This window comes from Takifugu rubripes, chromosome 16 (assembly GCF_901000725.2).
Source record: "Takifugu rubripes chromosome 16, fTakRub1.2, whole genome shotgun sequence".
NCBI lineage: Eukaryota > Metazoa > Chordata > Actinopteri > Tetraodontiformes > Tetraodontidae > Takifugu > Takifugu rubripes.
Window position 1 is genome coordinate 4,819,957 of NC_042300.1, and position 16,515 is coordinate 4,836,471.

The 16,515-nt window shown below is 47.3% G+C and overlaps 1 protein-coding gene across 2 annotated transcripts in view; it reads left to right on the forward strand.

The window, feature by feature from the left end:
* The window catches only part of LOC101073308 (forkhead box protein N3), a 48,726-nt gene that overhangs the window by 20,640 nt on the left and 11,571 nt on the right, over nucleotides 1-16,515 (forward strand). For both annotated transcript variants that reach the window (XM_011611853.2, XM_003971478.3), the window contains exons 2-4: nucleotides 322-921; nucleotides 10,238-10,389; nucleotides 16,450-16,508. In XM_011611853.2, the coding sequence (XP_011610155.2) occupies nucleotides 340-921; nucleotides 10,238-10,389; nucleotides 16,450-16,508 (793 nt within the window). In that variant the 5' untranslated portion in view covers nucleotides 322-339. The remainder of the gene's footprint in view (nucleotides 1-321; nucleotides 922-10,237; nucleotides 10,390-16,449; nucleotides 16,509-16,515) is intronic.

Genomic DNA, 16,515 nt, shown 5'->3' on the forward strand with positions numbered 1-16,515 from the left:
AGCCCCATGTAATGTCAATACTTTGCTGGTATGCTAGTAATTAGAGAGTAGTTGTACAAGGCAAGATTTCCTCAACCAGTGAAGCACTAAATTTGCCATCCCAGTCGGAACTGGATAAGGCCCCGGAGCAAAAACGATGATGTATACTTTTCCCCTCAGATCTAACACTGACTAATTGGGAATGTGGTCCCAGTCTTGTTGCGTGTCTCCACCGTTTGGCCTTTAACGATAATAAAATCTTTATGTGAAAAGTGAATTTAATAAGCTGACTTTGTTTTTTCCCCATTCCTGTGTTTCTCCTCCTCCTGTCCCCATCTCCAGGAGTGCGCCCTGGGCTGGATGGGACCCACCATGCCCCCCAGTAAGAAGGCCCAGAGCCCCAGTAGTGGAGCCAGTGCCTCACAGGGCATGAGTCCGCCGTACCGGCAGAGCGACGCCACCACGGCTGCCTCCGAGGCGGAGGCAGCTGACCTGTCCCTGTCTCTGTCCGCCTCTTTCTCCAAAGCCGAGGACGAGGAACTCACCAGCCTGTCCTGGCTCCACGAGAGCACCGACCTCCTCAACAGCTTCAGCCACTCTGGGCTGCGTAGCGTCTCCCCCTTGCAGGACTCTGATGGACAGCATCCTCGCTCGCCCTCCTCCTCCTCCCCCTCCCCGGATGACCCCCTTATCAGCGACGCTCACTCGGCGTACGACTTGGCGGCGGGGGCCAACCGGAAACCGCCGTACTCCTTCAGCTGCCTGATCTTCATGGCCATCGAGGATGCGCCGAACAAGCGGCTGCCGGTGAAGGATATCTACGGGTGGATTCTGGAGCACTTCCCTTACTTTGCCAGCGCCCCTACTGGCTGGAAGAACTCAGTGCGTCACAACCTGTCGCTCAACAAGTGTTTCAAGAAGGTGGATAAAGATCGGAGCCAGGTAATGAATGTCGGATTGTCTTTACTGTCCAGCGCCGCCGGCATAGCCGGTTATTGCTTCCTTGTGTGTCCTCGGGGAATGATTGTAGCCACATTGGGCTTTATTTTAATAGTGAACCACTCAAAGAGTGTTGTGCTTAGCCAGTTTGGTTTGTGCACCTCAAAGCCAGGGTTGGATAATATTTACAGAGGGTGAGATGTATCCCGTGGAAACCGTGGAAACCAATCTGGAAAAACTGTTGAAGAGTGGAAATAATTGGGAATAGTTGCAGCGATGGTATTAATCCACACAGATGATCCATTAACAAATCAATATAAACCAAAACTAGCAAAAATCAATAGGATATGACACTGCCTGCCTGACCCGCCACACATACAGACAGTCGTTGGTAGATGCTTCATTACTGGTTTATTAGCATATCAATGTTACTCTTAAAACACACAGCCCATTAAGTGTGCTTAGGACTTATTTCACAGACAGTTATCAGTGGTTTGCAGGCATATCTAACTTGAAGTCAAACATATTCTGTATTTTGTCTACAGTTGTACCAGATTCAGCTTTATCAATAGTTGATGATCTCTGCTTTCATAGTTCTCTTTCACTCAGACGTTATGCGCTCCCCCAGCGGGAGCAGCTTTTCGCTTTTGATTTAAGCCTCGATACAGTCCTTTATACCGGCTTTCCTATCCAGATTTTACTCCATTAAAGACTCGGGGTAAACGGGGAATGAATCCCTCACTCAATTAGTGCTAAATTAATACTGGAGGATTTAATAACACAGATGCCAGAAGACTTCAGATTTCATCTTGCCCGAGGGTGTTGGGGGGGGGGACAAACAGCGAGGATCAATGTGAGCTTTGCGTGTTTAGCTTGATTGGGATTATACTGGGGGATATGGGAGCTTTTTTTGCTTTCCTTGACCAGCGTGTGAACCTGAGCTCCTCCTTATGTGTGTGTCTGTGTGGAACAACATGGATGAAGGATGAGCAGGACCGTGTGCGTGTGTGTGTGAGTGTGTTTCTATGCACACATCCGCACGCTATGCTGTCATCTGGCCCTTGACTACAACTGAGCAGAGTTTCTCTTGTATACATATCTCCATAGTAACTAGGTTGCAGTTGACATAAAAGTATGCTGTTGCTGTAGCAACAGGAAAACTGGTTTGGCTTTACTGACTTGGGTGCGTGTGTTTCACCGTGTGAAAGCTTCAGATGGGCATGGAGGTGCTGAGTAGGAGAGGACGGTTGTCCTCTGCTTGTACATACATACATGCTGTCCGTGTGTCGAGGATTGCGCCTGTGCTGTGGGCACCTTTCTTTGTGCCTGCATGTGTGTGTGTGTGAGAGAGAGAGAGAGAGCGAGAGAGAGAGGGAGCTGCATGTGTAGAGGTGATTTTGGCAAGGACAGCCCGCGTTGTCTTCCTTGCCGCTGCACACCGCTAAAGACAGGATGCTAATTAACCCTTCAAATCTACCGCACACACACACCCACACACACACAGTACTTCTAACACACAAACAAACAACACGTACACACTTCTCAGGCATGCATGAATGCCTAACAGACGCACACGCGTGTAGAAATGAGGGCACCTCTCTGCAGACTCCTACTCTACCTGCCAAGCACCGAGCTTTATCTGAAGCTGCAATTACAGAATCTCTCTCATTTTAGTCAGAGTCCAACTTTCAGAGCCTTTTGCAGAGAATCTCAGCACGGAAAGATTCGCTTTTATCAGGTTTTTCATTTTTCCCTTCCGTGTTTGTTCAAATTTGGCGCTGACTTACAGGTCCCAGGTTATTCTCCTCTATGTTGCATTTGATGTTGAAGAGGAGGGAGGATTTTCTGACAGGGAGGTCAGGTTATTACAGGTTATTACAGGTTATTACAGACAGCAGGGAAACAAGGTTTGCCATGAATGCACCAAATCAGATTTCCATCAATTTGCAGAGGTGGAGATTAATACGACAGTGGCCTATTTGTTCCAGTGACTGTATTTCTGGGTCATATCCAGGCAGATGACAAGATGAAGACTAGTTTATAATAAGCTCCCCGCTCTAAGTGTGTGTGTGTGTGTGTGTGTGTCAGTGTCGGTGGTAGCGTGCAAACATGCGAGAGAGAGCGTGAGAGTGTGTGATTCTCGCCGTTTCCATGGCTTTGTTTACAAACAGGATTCCTCGCGGTGCTGAATGACATGTCTTAATGACAAGAGCTGTTGCCCTCAGACTGCTGGATCAGTGCAGAAGATCACTGTTGCAGCAGCACACACACACACACACACACACACACACACACACACACACACACACACACACACACAGTCGCAGTCATTCAAAGAGATGTATTTCTCAAAGCCTCTTATGAAATCACAGCACAAAGACAACAGCAGTTTAGCAATCGGAGACCAACTGTAATTTCCCTCAGTCTCACACTCAAGTTTGTCATCTGGTAAATTGGTAAATTAACCTCTCTGAGATGACAGACATTCTCATTCCTTCTACGTTTTAACCCGAGCATCTGCAGCGAGTCACATGTTGTGTGGAGAGGGGCTGTCTCTCAAATTGGTGTAAAAAAGAACAAACCACATTAGTGACGTTTCCTCCTGTGTGATTTGTTATTTTTAGAACCACACTTACCACCGACAATCCAATTATTCTTTAAAATTAAAGTGCCTTTATGTGGCGCCGTAACTTTAATGGCTCCTCTTTGGCCCATTCACCATCGCTCCTTCATTAAAATTAGTCCAGAAGCAAAATTCTCAATCAAACCAGAGAAGGTGAATGATTTCCCACAGATGCTGGAAATCAATTCAATTCCTGATCAGGAGTGAGTTAAAAAAACAAAACCTTTGGAGTTATTTTGGTCAAAATCAGTCATTTAAATAAGAATAATTGATCTCATTTGTTGTTCCAAGTTTACACGCACACACTCAAGTGCACAATTGAACAAAGAGCACAGGTAGCTGGTGCGTTTTTCCTTTCATCTCCATTTAAAGTGTTGTTTTTAAGGAGTTGTGCCCCTGTTTGAGGGCAGCTCACGCCTCTCCTGGCGCTGTAATTAACGGGCTGCAGCAGCGCTGACGCAGGGCCGTCGCCCTGTTGCTCGTAAACCCTCCTTTAATTGACAGTTTTCAAGATTGGGCATGCAATGGTTTCTGCTAATAAACATTCACAGAAAACCAGATGCACACATCAGAACACTGACAGTGGCCCGATTTTGGGCAAGTTCGGATCTTTTTTGTGTGAGTTCTTAAGCTGCAGTAGTCAATGTCGAGTGATGATGTCACTGATATTTAGACTAAAACTCTTCAAAACTCTTTCCCATCAAAAAGACGATAGTCTAACTCTTTTTAAACGGCTCCCATAAGCCATCCGTCAGCCAGAGGGACATAGTCAAGCAGGATATTTCCTTCAGGTTCTGGTGAAGGAGACCTAATAAGGCTGGAAAAGAACTCCAGTTCGAAGTTCTAGAACTTGTCTTGTGTGTGGGCCGGCCCAGGGACACCAGCGTCTAATCATCCACAGCGTTTTCCTTATGTTTCCTTTTTACAATAGCTTTAAAGTGTTCTCGTTAAATGACAGGTTTATTTTCTTTTGCTGTGTGTTTTGTGGTCCTGTGCAACATGTTGCTTTTTATGACAGACGAGCCTCGTTGCAACGTGTCATTTGCTCGGCGAGGCCTGAGGCGCGCGATTTAAACATCTGCACGTTGGCTTCTCGGTGCGCCGTCCTCAGAGAACTTTCCCGGCCGTGAACGTGATACCGCCAAGGCAAATGAAGGAAAAGAAAATCCCTAAAGCTCAAACCATCTCAGGGGAATGAATCGCTAAGTGACGAGTTATTATGGGCGCGTCGGGCGCCGTTGGAGTGTAATCAGTATTTTGAAGGCCGATTCGCGGCATTTGTGGTTATTTTCTGCTCACCAGTTTAAGTTTGATCGACGGCACTGGGAGCGAAGTGAGCGGGGAATTGAACGTGTTTAATGGAGCCAGCCACAGGTGGAAACGCCGCAGACAACAGTTTGAAATTGAAAGAAATTCACACCTGAGCACTGAAGGTGGACGTGCTAGTTAGTCTTTAAAATTCAGCCATTTTTATCACTGAAACGAGACAAATTCGCTCATCAGGATTAGAGGCCAGAGTTGATACTGGGCCCTCATGAGGGGGCCTAAACAGACCTCTGGTCGGGCTTATTGTGTTTATTTCTTTACTCTGCCACATCCAGAGTGGCTGATGACGTTTTGCCACTCTAAATAACAACAAAGGTCAACACCTTCCTTGTTCTTTGCACCCCAGAATTTCCTTGCTGCCAACGCTCTGCCTCAGAACTTTTGTTTCATCCAGCAAACTCAATATCTTAACGACTGTTTGGACATCTATCTGGCCGACGTGCCTATTGAATTATTAATCCTCCGATAATCTGTGCGTGTGGAGGAAAATGTGGACGGACCCCTGCGGTGCCTCAACAGGCTTAAACTCAATTGGGCTTAATGCCTTTTAGCCCGACTGCGTGTGTCCATCAGGACATTGAGCACAGTCATATTTCTTTCGATTGGCGATAAAAGTCGCATTACAAATGAAAATGCACCGAGCTAACAACGTCTCTGGTGATGTCACGCCATGTTTCTCTCAAGCAGACTGGCGGCCCGCTGCTCCCCGCGCATCGTGCGTCTTCTTTAATCTCATTTCACGACTGCTTTTGAAACCAAACTTACTTTCTGTTCTCGTAATAGCCAGGATGAACCGCTTACGACGGGTCTCCATGCCTTGATGGATGCCACCGTTAATTACGATTAAAGTTTCGGCGGCGGGAGGAAAATGGCTGCGCTGTACCGGCCGCCACGGCGCCGTGGCCGACGTTTCAGCAACAGGCAGGACATGAAGGAATTCTTTATAATATCTGTGCGTTCAGATGGGGATCGTTGCAGCTTTCCAGAGAGAATATGGCTGCAGAATGGACAGTTTCGCTGAAATAAACAGCAATCTTTGCTCATCTGTGTCATCCGCAGCAGCAGTGAGACTCAATAATGTGTTTTTAATAGGTTTTGGACAACAATGAAGCTCCGCAGCACAGAAGTGCAGGGGTGTGGGTAACCAGGCAGCTTGTTCATAACGTTAATATACTGTTGCATTTGCTCGTTTAATGGGATTTGTTGACAAATGTATAAAAATAGTGAGCATTCTTAGTCTTGAATTGAACTATTTCGCCCTCAGTGCTGCTCTGTAGGAACACAATTGATTCCACTTCCTGGATATGAATATAAAGAAACAGGCATTAAAAGGATAAGTGAGCTGAACATAATAACAAAAAAGGCTGTAAAAGCAGATGACTCTGAGAATGTGTTTGTGTATGTGTATGTGTTTGTGTGCGTGGGGGGGGGGGTGATGTGCGATAAATTGTTTAAACATAGTGAGAAAAACGATTTTAGGAAATGCATAAGCCCATGTGGGGTCATTGCTTCATTTTTAGGGTTCTATTTAACGCTCACACCCAAGGAACAAACCTTAGGAATGAATTTATTTGTTTTAGAGGCACCATCAGGCGGAATTATTTTAAATAAAGGCTGCTGAGGAAAATACAGTTGCAATTTGAAGTATTGCATTTATATCAAGCTAAGCTAACTAGCGGTGAGGTGGGCAGTTTCAAGAAGATAAAAGGCTACAAAGGGAAGGAAAGAGGTTACAAAGAGGGATCAAAGAACATCAGAAGAAACCCAAATGGTTGAATTATTATTATTATTATTATTTTGCTTTTAAGGTGCATTCCCAGTGAAACAAGTCAACTGTTGATGGTCGTTCTGTGCACTCTGGTTTTACCTTGTGGTTCCATTTAATCCATGCGGACAGCACGGATGCGTTTGAAGGGAGGAATGGGAGTAGATGTGAGCAGCTAACAGTCCAGAGTGCTGCAGTAGCGGCAGTGTGGTGTTACCACTGGGGTCAGCAGCAGCAGGACTTTTTTAATATCTCCCATTTCCAAGGGAGGCCGGCCCCCACAGCTTATATAACACAGGAAACAGATGTTGGCAACACACAATCGTCTCTCCCTCTCTGTCTCCCTCCCTCCGTCTCTCCTTTTAGCCATTTTCTAAATTGTGTTTTTCTTTTGGTCGCACCAAAAATTGTCACAGAGGTTTACTCAAATCAGTCGTGAGCGCAGCTCCTTCCTTAATTGAACCCACCGAACGTTGCAGTGACACCGACACATTTATTCAGGTCCATTTGTTTCCATATTGCTGAAATTTAACATCTGAGGCGATCCCTGGGGCTTTTAATCTGCCCCTGGGGAAGGTGTTTTCAAGAGCAGGGGTTAACGTTCAGAGTTGTGGGTTATTGCTCGTGTAATCCAGCTCTTTAGTGACGGTAAGCGACGGTTCCGGAGTGCAGACGCGCCACGAAAACAGCAGAAACGAGTGTTTGGGTGAAGGACGACCAGATGGGATCAGAGGCTGGAGGGAGGAAGCTGTATAAACAGAGGTTAAAAGCACGATTTCAGGTGAATGCCAAGACCTCCAGTCTTTTATAACTGCCATGAGAGCCACCTTGCGCTGTTTTGAAAATCGGTGTCACACTATCAAACTTGATCCCCACTGAAAGCTCAATCTCTGACCTGCAGCACTTTTTCGTGCCAATCGATTTCTCAGATGCGCTGCCCCCCCACCCCCACCCCCTTCTCCCAGCTTTTTTCGAATTTGTCACAAAATAAAAAAAGTCCACTTCGCCTCCTCATCACTCCCAAGTGCCGGTGATGCCTGTTGCCACGGAAACCACTCGCTATAGCCCAGGTGACAGGCCCTTCCCGCTAGCTGCGCCCTTTGATTGGCCTGTCAGCCGGCGGGGGTGCTGCGGACTGGCCTCTTTTGATTGGTCGGCTGGTTGGCAGAGGCAAAGGCCCCAGCGGACTTTCTGTAAAGAGCATTGATTTAATCGTCTGGCATGCGGGCAGACGGCAGGATCACACACAGATACACACATATATGTAGAGATGCTGCTGGCGCGCTGGAGGTGCAAGGGGAAATTTGGCCCAGTGGGGGTCACCTCTGTGGGAGCAAGCGTATGTGTGTGTAATATCATGCTCTCCAGGAGAGGCGTTGCTGGCAGTAATAGAAGCACTCCCGAGAGCAGCCCATGCTGGGTAATATCGCACTCCCCAGGGAAGTCGCCACACACACACACCCACGGCAAAGCGCGGCACATATGGCCCGTGTTTAACAAGACTTCCATACTAATGCGGAGACGCAGACACCAAGAGACAGTCAACAACGCACGCACACGCGCGCGCGCCGTTAGCTGCTCCTTACAAGGTCAGATGCTGCAATGTGTGAGAGTAGCGTTTGACTGACAGAGTGTCCACGGAGGCTCTGCCTGATCATCACTCATTAGGCCTGATAGAGTTTTAATCACATTATTATGAGGGATTTCTGCTGCTGGGACTCAATTGATTTAAAGGAGCCTGCATGTGAAATTATGACCATTAACATGACCCTGCGAATTCTACGCAACCCCGCGATTTCAGTTCAACTTTTCAAGTTTGACTAATCGCTGCAATTTACTTATTTGTTTTTGTGCCTGTGTTTAGCCAAATATCACCACCGCAGAATGTCAGTTTAAATGTGACATTTCAGCAAGTTTGCGAATTTCATTACTGCAAACCGCTTCAACACTTTGCAACATGCTGTTTTGAAAAAACTGCCAAATTCCGTCGTTTTTTTCAAGGCGATGCAGCCACAGAGAGGTCACAAATGGGATCGTTTGCATTCTTAATTATATCAGACAACTCTGGAAACATTTTATATGGCGTTCTGAAGGGTTTTATTCCAAAAATGGTTGTGCAGGAAAACCAGTGGAAGCAGGAAGAAAGTTGAGCGGTGGGGAACCAGGTTGTAACAGAGGTCCCCTTGAACAGGAAAAAAAAGTCCTGGAGAGTACTTGGATGTTTTTCAGTATCCTGGAAACATTACAGTATTTGTAATGGAAGTGTTGCTTGCCTGTTTTAAATCTGTCATGGCTCTTATGAGTGTCCCAAGAGAACGCCACAGTCCTTTTCCAGCATAAAGGTTGCTGATTCTGAGCCATTACTACCTCTGCTGCAGAGCCACAATGACCCATTTACCTCTTTGTAGGTTTTAAACAGAGTCGAGAGGGACAGCTGCCTGCAACAGCCTCTGTCAAAGGGGCTTTTCTTACAATAATGCATCGCGGTGCGTTCACTGACTTTCTCGGCACGAACCATGTGTGCAATTTGTTTTGGCTGTTTGCTGTTTCGGGCGATCATATTAGCCTCGTATCAAAAGGAAGCCAATGTTGCGGCGGAAAAACAAGGCAAATACACGTTACACTTGATGCTACGAACTTTCTTTGCTCCCATCTCAACATCTATTTATTGTATTTTTCAGGTGTTTACTGTTCCAGGACAGGCATCAAATAAATGGAATGCTTTCAGCACTGCATGTTCTACAAATGCCACTCACCTCTTAGTTTTCATCTCACATTTTTGACCCACCAACATGAGAAAAGGTGAATCCCCCCCCCCCCCCCACTTCGATATCACATGCTCTTCGGTCTGTCTCCAATTAATGCTCCCATGCGCAGCTCTGGCACATCTGACATTTCCCTCCTAATAGATTCCTCACAGTATTAGCAGAAATGAGCAGCAGGCAGTCATGACATCTCCCCACCCTGCAGCCTGTACCTGCTTTACATCACAGAGCGCTCTAAAGTGAGCCCAACATAAGACGGGACGCCTTAAATCTCAGCTTCCCCTTTCCTCCCCCTCCCACTTCCCTCAGCCGCTGCCGTGCACAAACACGGGGTTTCGCCACGCTGAGATGTCGAGATGAAAGTGCTGAGAAGTCGAAGAAGGAGACAGGGAATGCATTTTCAAGGAACCCCTTCAGAGAATCCGCCCTTCTCCATAATCTATAGACTGATTTCTCTGGGATTGGGAGCCGACAGCTTCATTAGGCACCGCTTTGATCTAAAAATACACACCGTCATCGCCTCTGGAGTGGAAGAAGTTAAAGAGTCTGCCTGTGTCCTAATCAGAAAAAAGCTCCGCTGATTTTCTTTTCTTTCTTGCTGCAGAGAGGAAGGGAAATGTTGAGTGAGATGGCAAAGGAGATGCAATAATAGTCATTCCTCCAAGCGTCATCTCCCGGTGGAATACGGGCCTGTGTGTACAGGTCAGGCTCTGAACTTTGAGCTCTGTGTCGGGAGCCTCTGCACCGTGTTTGCAGTTTGCTTTGAGGGACCTGGTAACATTTCCAGTAACATCTCTCTCCTTCCCTCTCCTCCTCCTCCTCCTTCTTCCTCTCTTTCAGAGCATAGGCAAAGGTTCCCTCTGGTCTATAGATCCAGAGTACAGACACAACCTGATCCAGGCCCTGAAGAAGACGCCGTACCATCCCTACTCGCCCGGCCTCGCCACGCCGCCCACCTCTCCGCCCACCCTGCCTCAGACATTTCACCACAGGTGAGAGCGAGCAGCAGATTGGCTGATTGATTGTCCCGTGTCGGATCTGATTTCCTTAATGAATTGCTCACCAATCTGGATTGGAGGAAAAGATGCAACAACAGATACGGCAGGTGCCCCAGCAGATCAGCGGCGTTATCATTAATCCAGGGAAACGAGTGGTTTAATCATTTCCCTGCACTTGTTCTTTTCATCATCTGATCAGAACTCCACTTGTAAAACGTGCACAACAAGGATTGAAGCTGCAAAAACAGCAAAACATGTTGTTCTCTTTTTAAGTGAATGTGTGGGTGAAATGTTTGACTTGGGAAACAGGTTTTTACAGGAGAAACGCGATTTAGAAATAGACTGTATAATCCAAGACTAGATGAAAAGTACTCCATCATGTTCTACAACTCAGTGCAAAGTCAAGAAAAACAGTTATATCTGTTTATGACTAACATGCTTTGTGCACAGTGCTAATGCTAACAACATTAACATTAGCAACATTGTCTCCAGTTGGCTTTAACGCTACGCTACCTCACTGACATCTCTCTCTGTTAATGTCTCAGCCAAGTGGATCACATTGATCACATCGTGTGGTGGGTTTTGTAGAAGGGAAATTTACCATTCTGACCAGTTCCTCTGCTCCTCGGAGAACAGCCCAGTAGGTCAGTAGGTCACCTCCAACTGCATGTGGTGCATGTGGTGGGCAGAGCAGTGACACGACCTTTGCGTGGGTCTCCCTGTCAGTGGAGAAGAAGAGTTGATTAATGGGAATAAAGTCGGATTTTCTAATGTTACAAACAGCGATCTGGGCTGTCTGACTTTAAACAACAGGTGCTGATACGGGGGTTTCATTAATCAATCAGAGTCTCAGAGTGGTGGATCAAACGTACGAGCAGCAGCCTTACACATGTATCCCAGTAGGCTTTTCACTGCCTCTGATGATTTATTGAAAATAATAAACACTTGCAGTCCTAAGGCACATGCAACAAGAAACACACCCACTCCTCCACCACCACTCTCTCCATCTGTCTCCCTCCATCCACCCGGCCCCAGGCGTTATGTACCTGACCCACCCCATCTTCTCCTTAAATCTTTTTCCACGCTGTTTTCACTTCCGCTCCCTCTCCCCCTCCTCCTCCTCCTATCTCTTTCCCCCTCAGGCACCTCTCAGGTAAAACAGCTTTTCCCCCCTCCCCACATGCTCACTTGTTCACTCCCTCACCCTCTCTCCAGCGTTCCCTGTTTCGACTTTCCTGCGGCTGCGAACAACACTCCTCCGTTCCGCTCGTCTCGCTCTCCTGCCTCCTCTTTTATTGTCCCACACACCCTGCCGTTCATCCTCAGGCATACATTACAACTAGCGGGGCATCCACTACTCTATCTTCTTTATTTATCCCTGCTGTGATTTATTCATTCTCTCCCTCCATGCTCTTTTTAGTCTCCCCCCACCACTTTATCATTCAATTAAAGCCTCTTTTGTCTGTGCTCGCTGTCATTCTCCAGTTTCTCAGGGGCCCGGAGGGCCGAACACTCTCAAATCTATGGAAACACATTCGGATCGACCAACATCACCTTCATCAATCTGCCTGCAAACCCTCAAAACACAAACAAAGGCCCAGATGCACCGATTGTACCTGCTGATAACTAATTCCGAGGCTCTAATATCTAAGTCTCTTCCAGATTTTGCCGTTAACACTCTTTCCAGTCATCTCATATTTCCTAATTGCACAATTTAGTTTCAGCGAAGACAACACAACGTTGCATCCTTAACAGCAGGGGAGGTGCTGAGACAAGTAGTTATGATTCTGGTAACCATGGTAATGGTATAAATCTTTGTTTCATCGCAGTGGGACTTGTGTCATCGCGCTCCCCTATATCAGTATGGAATCTGGATATCTGTATGTTCTGTATGTTGTGAAGTTCTGGTGACCAACTTATTTTAAAACTTGCATGTCTGGTCACTATTAAACCACCTGTTACATTTACGTAATCATCCTATCCAATTTCTCCCTGTCAGACACCCAGACGGCCAGAGAGGCTATAAATACAGTATACAGACCGCCTTAAATAATGTGATAACTTTAGCATCATTGCCATAAGTAATGTTTAAAGTTATCATATGGGCCTGTGTGTGGGGCTGAGGTGGGCAGAATCGGCCCCCTGAAATGTCCTTTAGGATGACCTTCACCTGCAGAACTGTGGAGGCTGGATGCAACATGAGCACCGTCGTTTGGGAAGTTGCTGGCTTTTGGTTACCACAAAGATGTTCATAGAAGTGGTCCTCAGCCACAGCGCCAACCACAACTGCGGCTGTTCGTGGTCATCAAGTAATGAGCTCTCTCAGCCACCGTAGCCTCCACCTGCAGCGCTTCACCCACCTCCTCTCCTGGCCTCTCCTCCAGCCTGACTCACTTCCAGCTTCCCAGCTGTTCTGTCATCCCGGTGGACGTGTTAGCGAGAGCGCTATTAGTCCCTTTCCCCACCTCTCTATCTCTTTCTCTCTCACCGAATACCACCAACCACCCCCCCCCCACACACACCCCACCCCCACCCCCACCCCCACGCTCCCCAGTCGAGCCGGGCAGGTTGGCTTGCAGAGCCAGCGGACTGTGTAAGACAGAATAATTGGTTCACCATAAAATATAAAAGTGTCATTTTGAACAATGAGGTATAGGGAAGTGGAACAAATTGGAGGCCGGATTCGGAACATGAGTGGGGGGGGGGGTGGCGAGGTCGGCACGTGAGGGGAGGACGGAGGTTGCTCATTTGCATTGTGATAGCGGGAATATGGAGAATTCAGTGCGTGTGCAGGCACGTGTGTTTATGTGTTGTCTCGGCAACAGTCATTGTTTTCCACATTGAGTTCAGTCCAACAACTTGAAACTTATAACCGCCAAAACTTATAACACTATTCACCCACTGTGAGCCTCACCTGTTAGTCACATGACATTGTTGTCACATGACTTAAGGCAAAACGCACCTAAAATCACAACACATGTACAGGTGTCAGTTCAAAAGCACCCATGCGATTTATTTGGCATTTAACTGGTGCAGATTTTCCGCTCATCTGTTTCTCTTAGCCGCCCAATCATCGGCGTGCGAGGCGCCATTACCGAGGTTGTACATCTTAAAAACACCCAGAATTGATCATAATGATGGCTAATGTGAAGGGGACACCTCACCGGTGACACCAAGGAGCTGAGTGACGTCATTTGGCTGTTCTTTTGTGGACGCCGCTCCCGCTCTGCTCATGGATGGAGAGCTTTAGAAAGCACTCACAGCTTTCAGTGGCTCCTCAAAACACACAAAGTCTTGTGGAAAACTCCAACAAGCGTCCTTCTTTTCTCCCTTTCATAGATTAATGAAAAGCAGCCGCTGCCAAGAAGGTAAAAAAAAAAAAAAATCAATCAAAGAATTTATGATTTGGTTTTGAAATGTTGCCAGAGCTGAGGTAAAGCTCACGCACGGCATGTATTTCATGCACAATTTGTTTTAATCTGCAACGGCACGAGCACCATATTTCTATCACTTCTCCATTATGCAATACAGCCGGATGTTGCTGCTATTTATTTTTGATTTATATGAGTGTTAAGGATGAATTCCTTCTTTTGTATATATTTATGTTTAGTCGAAGCTGCGATTTATAGAACTGAGCTGGAGGGGGGGGCTTGAGTAAGCTGAGCATAATTAATATCAGCCTTTAAAGCTTTTTGTATTAACATGGTACAACATGGTCACTGTGGACAGAAGGTCAGACATTGCAGCTGTGCTCTGCTACGCTGCACTCACACCGCCTGGAGCCTGCGGAGCTCTGTGGATGAAACATGCAGTGGGGACCCGTCCAAACCACCCCCCGCCCTCCCAAAAAATCAAATCAAAAATACTCATTTGGCCCTATTCAGAGCTGCACGTTCAAAGAGCATCTTCCTCCTCGTGTCACACGTGATGGTTGCCTCGGAGATGGATCTCGAGCTCAAAAGGCTGAATCTGTGAGAAGTTAATATCTGCTTCTCTTGTTTAGACACCCAGTAGGTTGAATCAATACAGCACAATATCTCCAACAAGGGCTCTCATTCTGAAGAATATCAGGTTATGGAGCATAATGGCTGTGAATGGTTGCACAGCGTGTCTTTTATGTTAAGGTCAAGGACTCTCTCAAGCAGGTCTACAGCGCTGGGAAGTGGGAGATGAACCACGAGAATGAGAAGAGATAGATATGGTATATGGAGAGGGTGCAGAAAGAGTGGTAAAAAGGTTGGAGAGGGAGGAGGGATGGAGGAGAGGGAGAGGAAGGATGCTTCTTTGTCCTCTACTCTTTGTCGCTCACACCTCTTCTTCATGGACCATAATAACTCACTTGCCATGCTTTAGCCGACCTCCACCTGCAGTGAGCGTGTGTGTGTGTGCGCATGTGTGCATGTGCGCATGTGTGCACATGTGTGTGTGTGGACATGGGGACGAAATAGCCAGCAATCCGAGGACGCTGAAGACTTGGTTTATCATTACGATAAGAGTGTGTGTGTGCGCGCGCATGAGCGCGTGTGTGTGTGTTTGTGTTTGTGTGTGCGTGTGTGTGTGTGGATGGAGAAAGAGCATGCTGGGTAGGAGGTCAGTTCCATGATGCATTCCTTCACACCCCATCAGCATCTGGATGAGAGGGGGAGGAGGGAGGATAGAATGGATGGAAGGATGTCTCAAGGGGGTTGGGGAGGAGCTCCCATAAAGGGGAAAAAAGGGAGACATTGGATTGGTGATGGTGGTGGTGGTGTTGGGGGGGTTTGCGGAATGAGCATCTGCCACGAGTTTAGCCCCTCGCCCACTGCATTAAATGCACACGGTCTCCTTGGCAACGGAAATGCCACCATGGCAACACATGTAGTATAAGGCAGGTGCTGAGTGAGAGAGAGAACGGGAGGGGGGAGAAGGAGGTGTGCGGGGGGGGGGGGGGGGGGGGGGGGGGGGGGGGGGGGCATGGTAGGGAAAACAGACAGGCTGTTAGCACAGGAAAAATATGTTATCGCCGTGGCAACGCAATGTGGCAACTCTCCATAGCAACAGCAGGTGGCTCAGGGCTGAAATTTGCCTTCGCCTGCTTTTCATTTTTGCTTTGTGTGTGTTGTGTGCGCGTGCGCGCGGGGGTGCACGTACGTGCATGTGTTCGGGTGAGCCTGTCTGTGCACGCGTGCCTTTATTCCCCCTGCATCTGGTGAGGTGAAAGCCACATCACAAGTGCAGACGTTCCAAATCCTCTCATTGAGCAGCTTAGCAGAACATAAAACAGGACTCGTATTACAAAGGAAACTCTCCTGATGAGTGGGCTGCTTCTGCCGAGTCCACAGCTTCCCCAGGTGTTTTCTCGGCTCTTCACTTGTCCCACATCTGTGTGTGCGTGTGCATGTGTGCCCATATGGCTGAGATGTTGTCAAACACAGAGTTTAAGGAGGAGAAGCTCGTATAAATCTCCCCAATTCACTCTTTTAGTTCCGTTTCCTCTTGTTTACCATTATGGATTCACCCAGCAGGACCTTCTTCGCTGGCTTCTCCTGCGTGTGTGCGTGAGTGAGGTTCCATCTATGTGAGAAATGCCGTCATTACCTCCCTCATTAGTGGTGCAATGATCACCTTAACTGGGTCCCCAGCTTTGTGTGTGAGGGTGTGTGTGAGGGTGTGTGTCTGCCTCTACGGCATTTCTCAAACATCTATGTTTAATGTATGTGATGATTTATATATATATATATATATATATATATATATATATATATATGTGTGTGTGTGTGTGTGTGCGTGTGTGTGTGCGTGTGTGTGAATGGACCAGTGGCGGGCGGCAGGGGGTTGTCATGAGAAATTACCCCCGTAGACTACAGCAGCGAGGCTGTAATTCTCTGAGGTAATCACAGGGAATAATGGCAACAGTGGGACACCCGGGAATCTAATCACTATAATCAGAAGCGCTGGCTTATGCGCTCAAATTCCTGTCTCACTACCCGCCTCGCCATGAAGCCCACTGGGCCAGCCTGTCTGCTGCATCAAGTGATTGACCAGCACTTCCTTTATCTCTTTGTCTCCTTCTAGTCCCCCATTGTGGTCGGGGAGCCCCCTCTTCAGAAAGAATGGAGGAGTTCTACTACAAGGTACTGT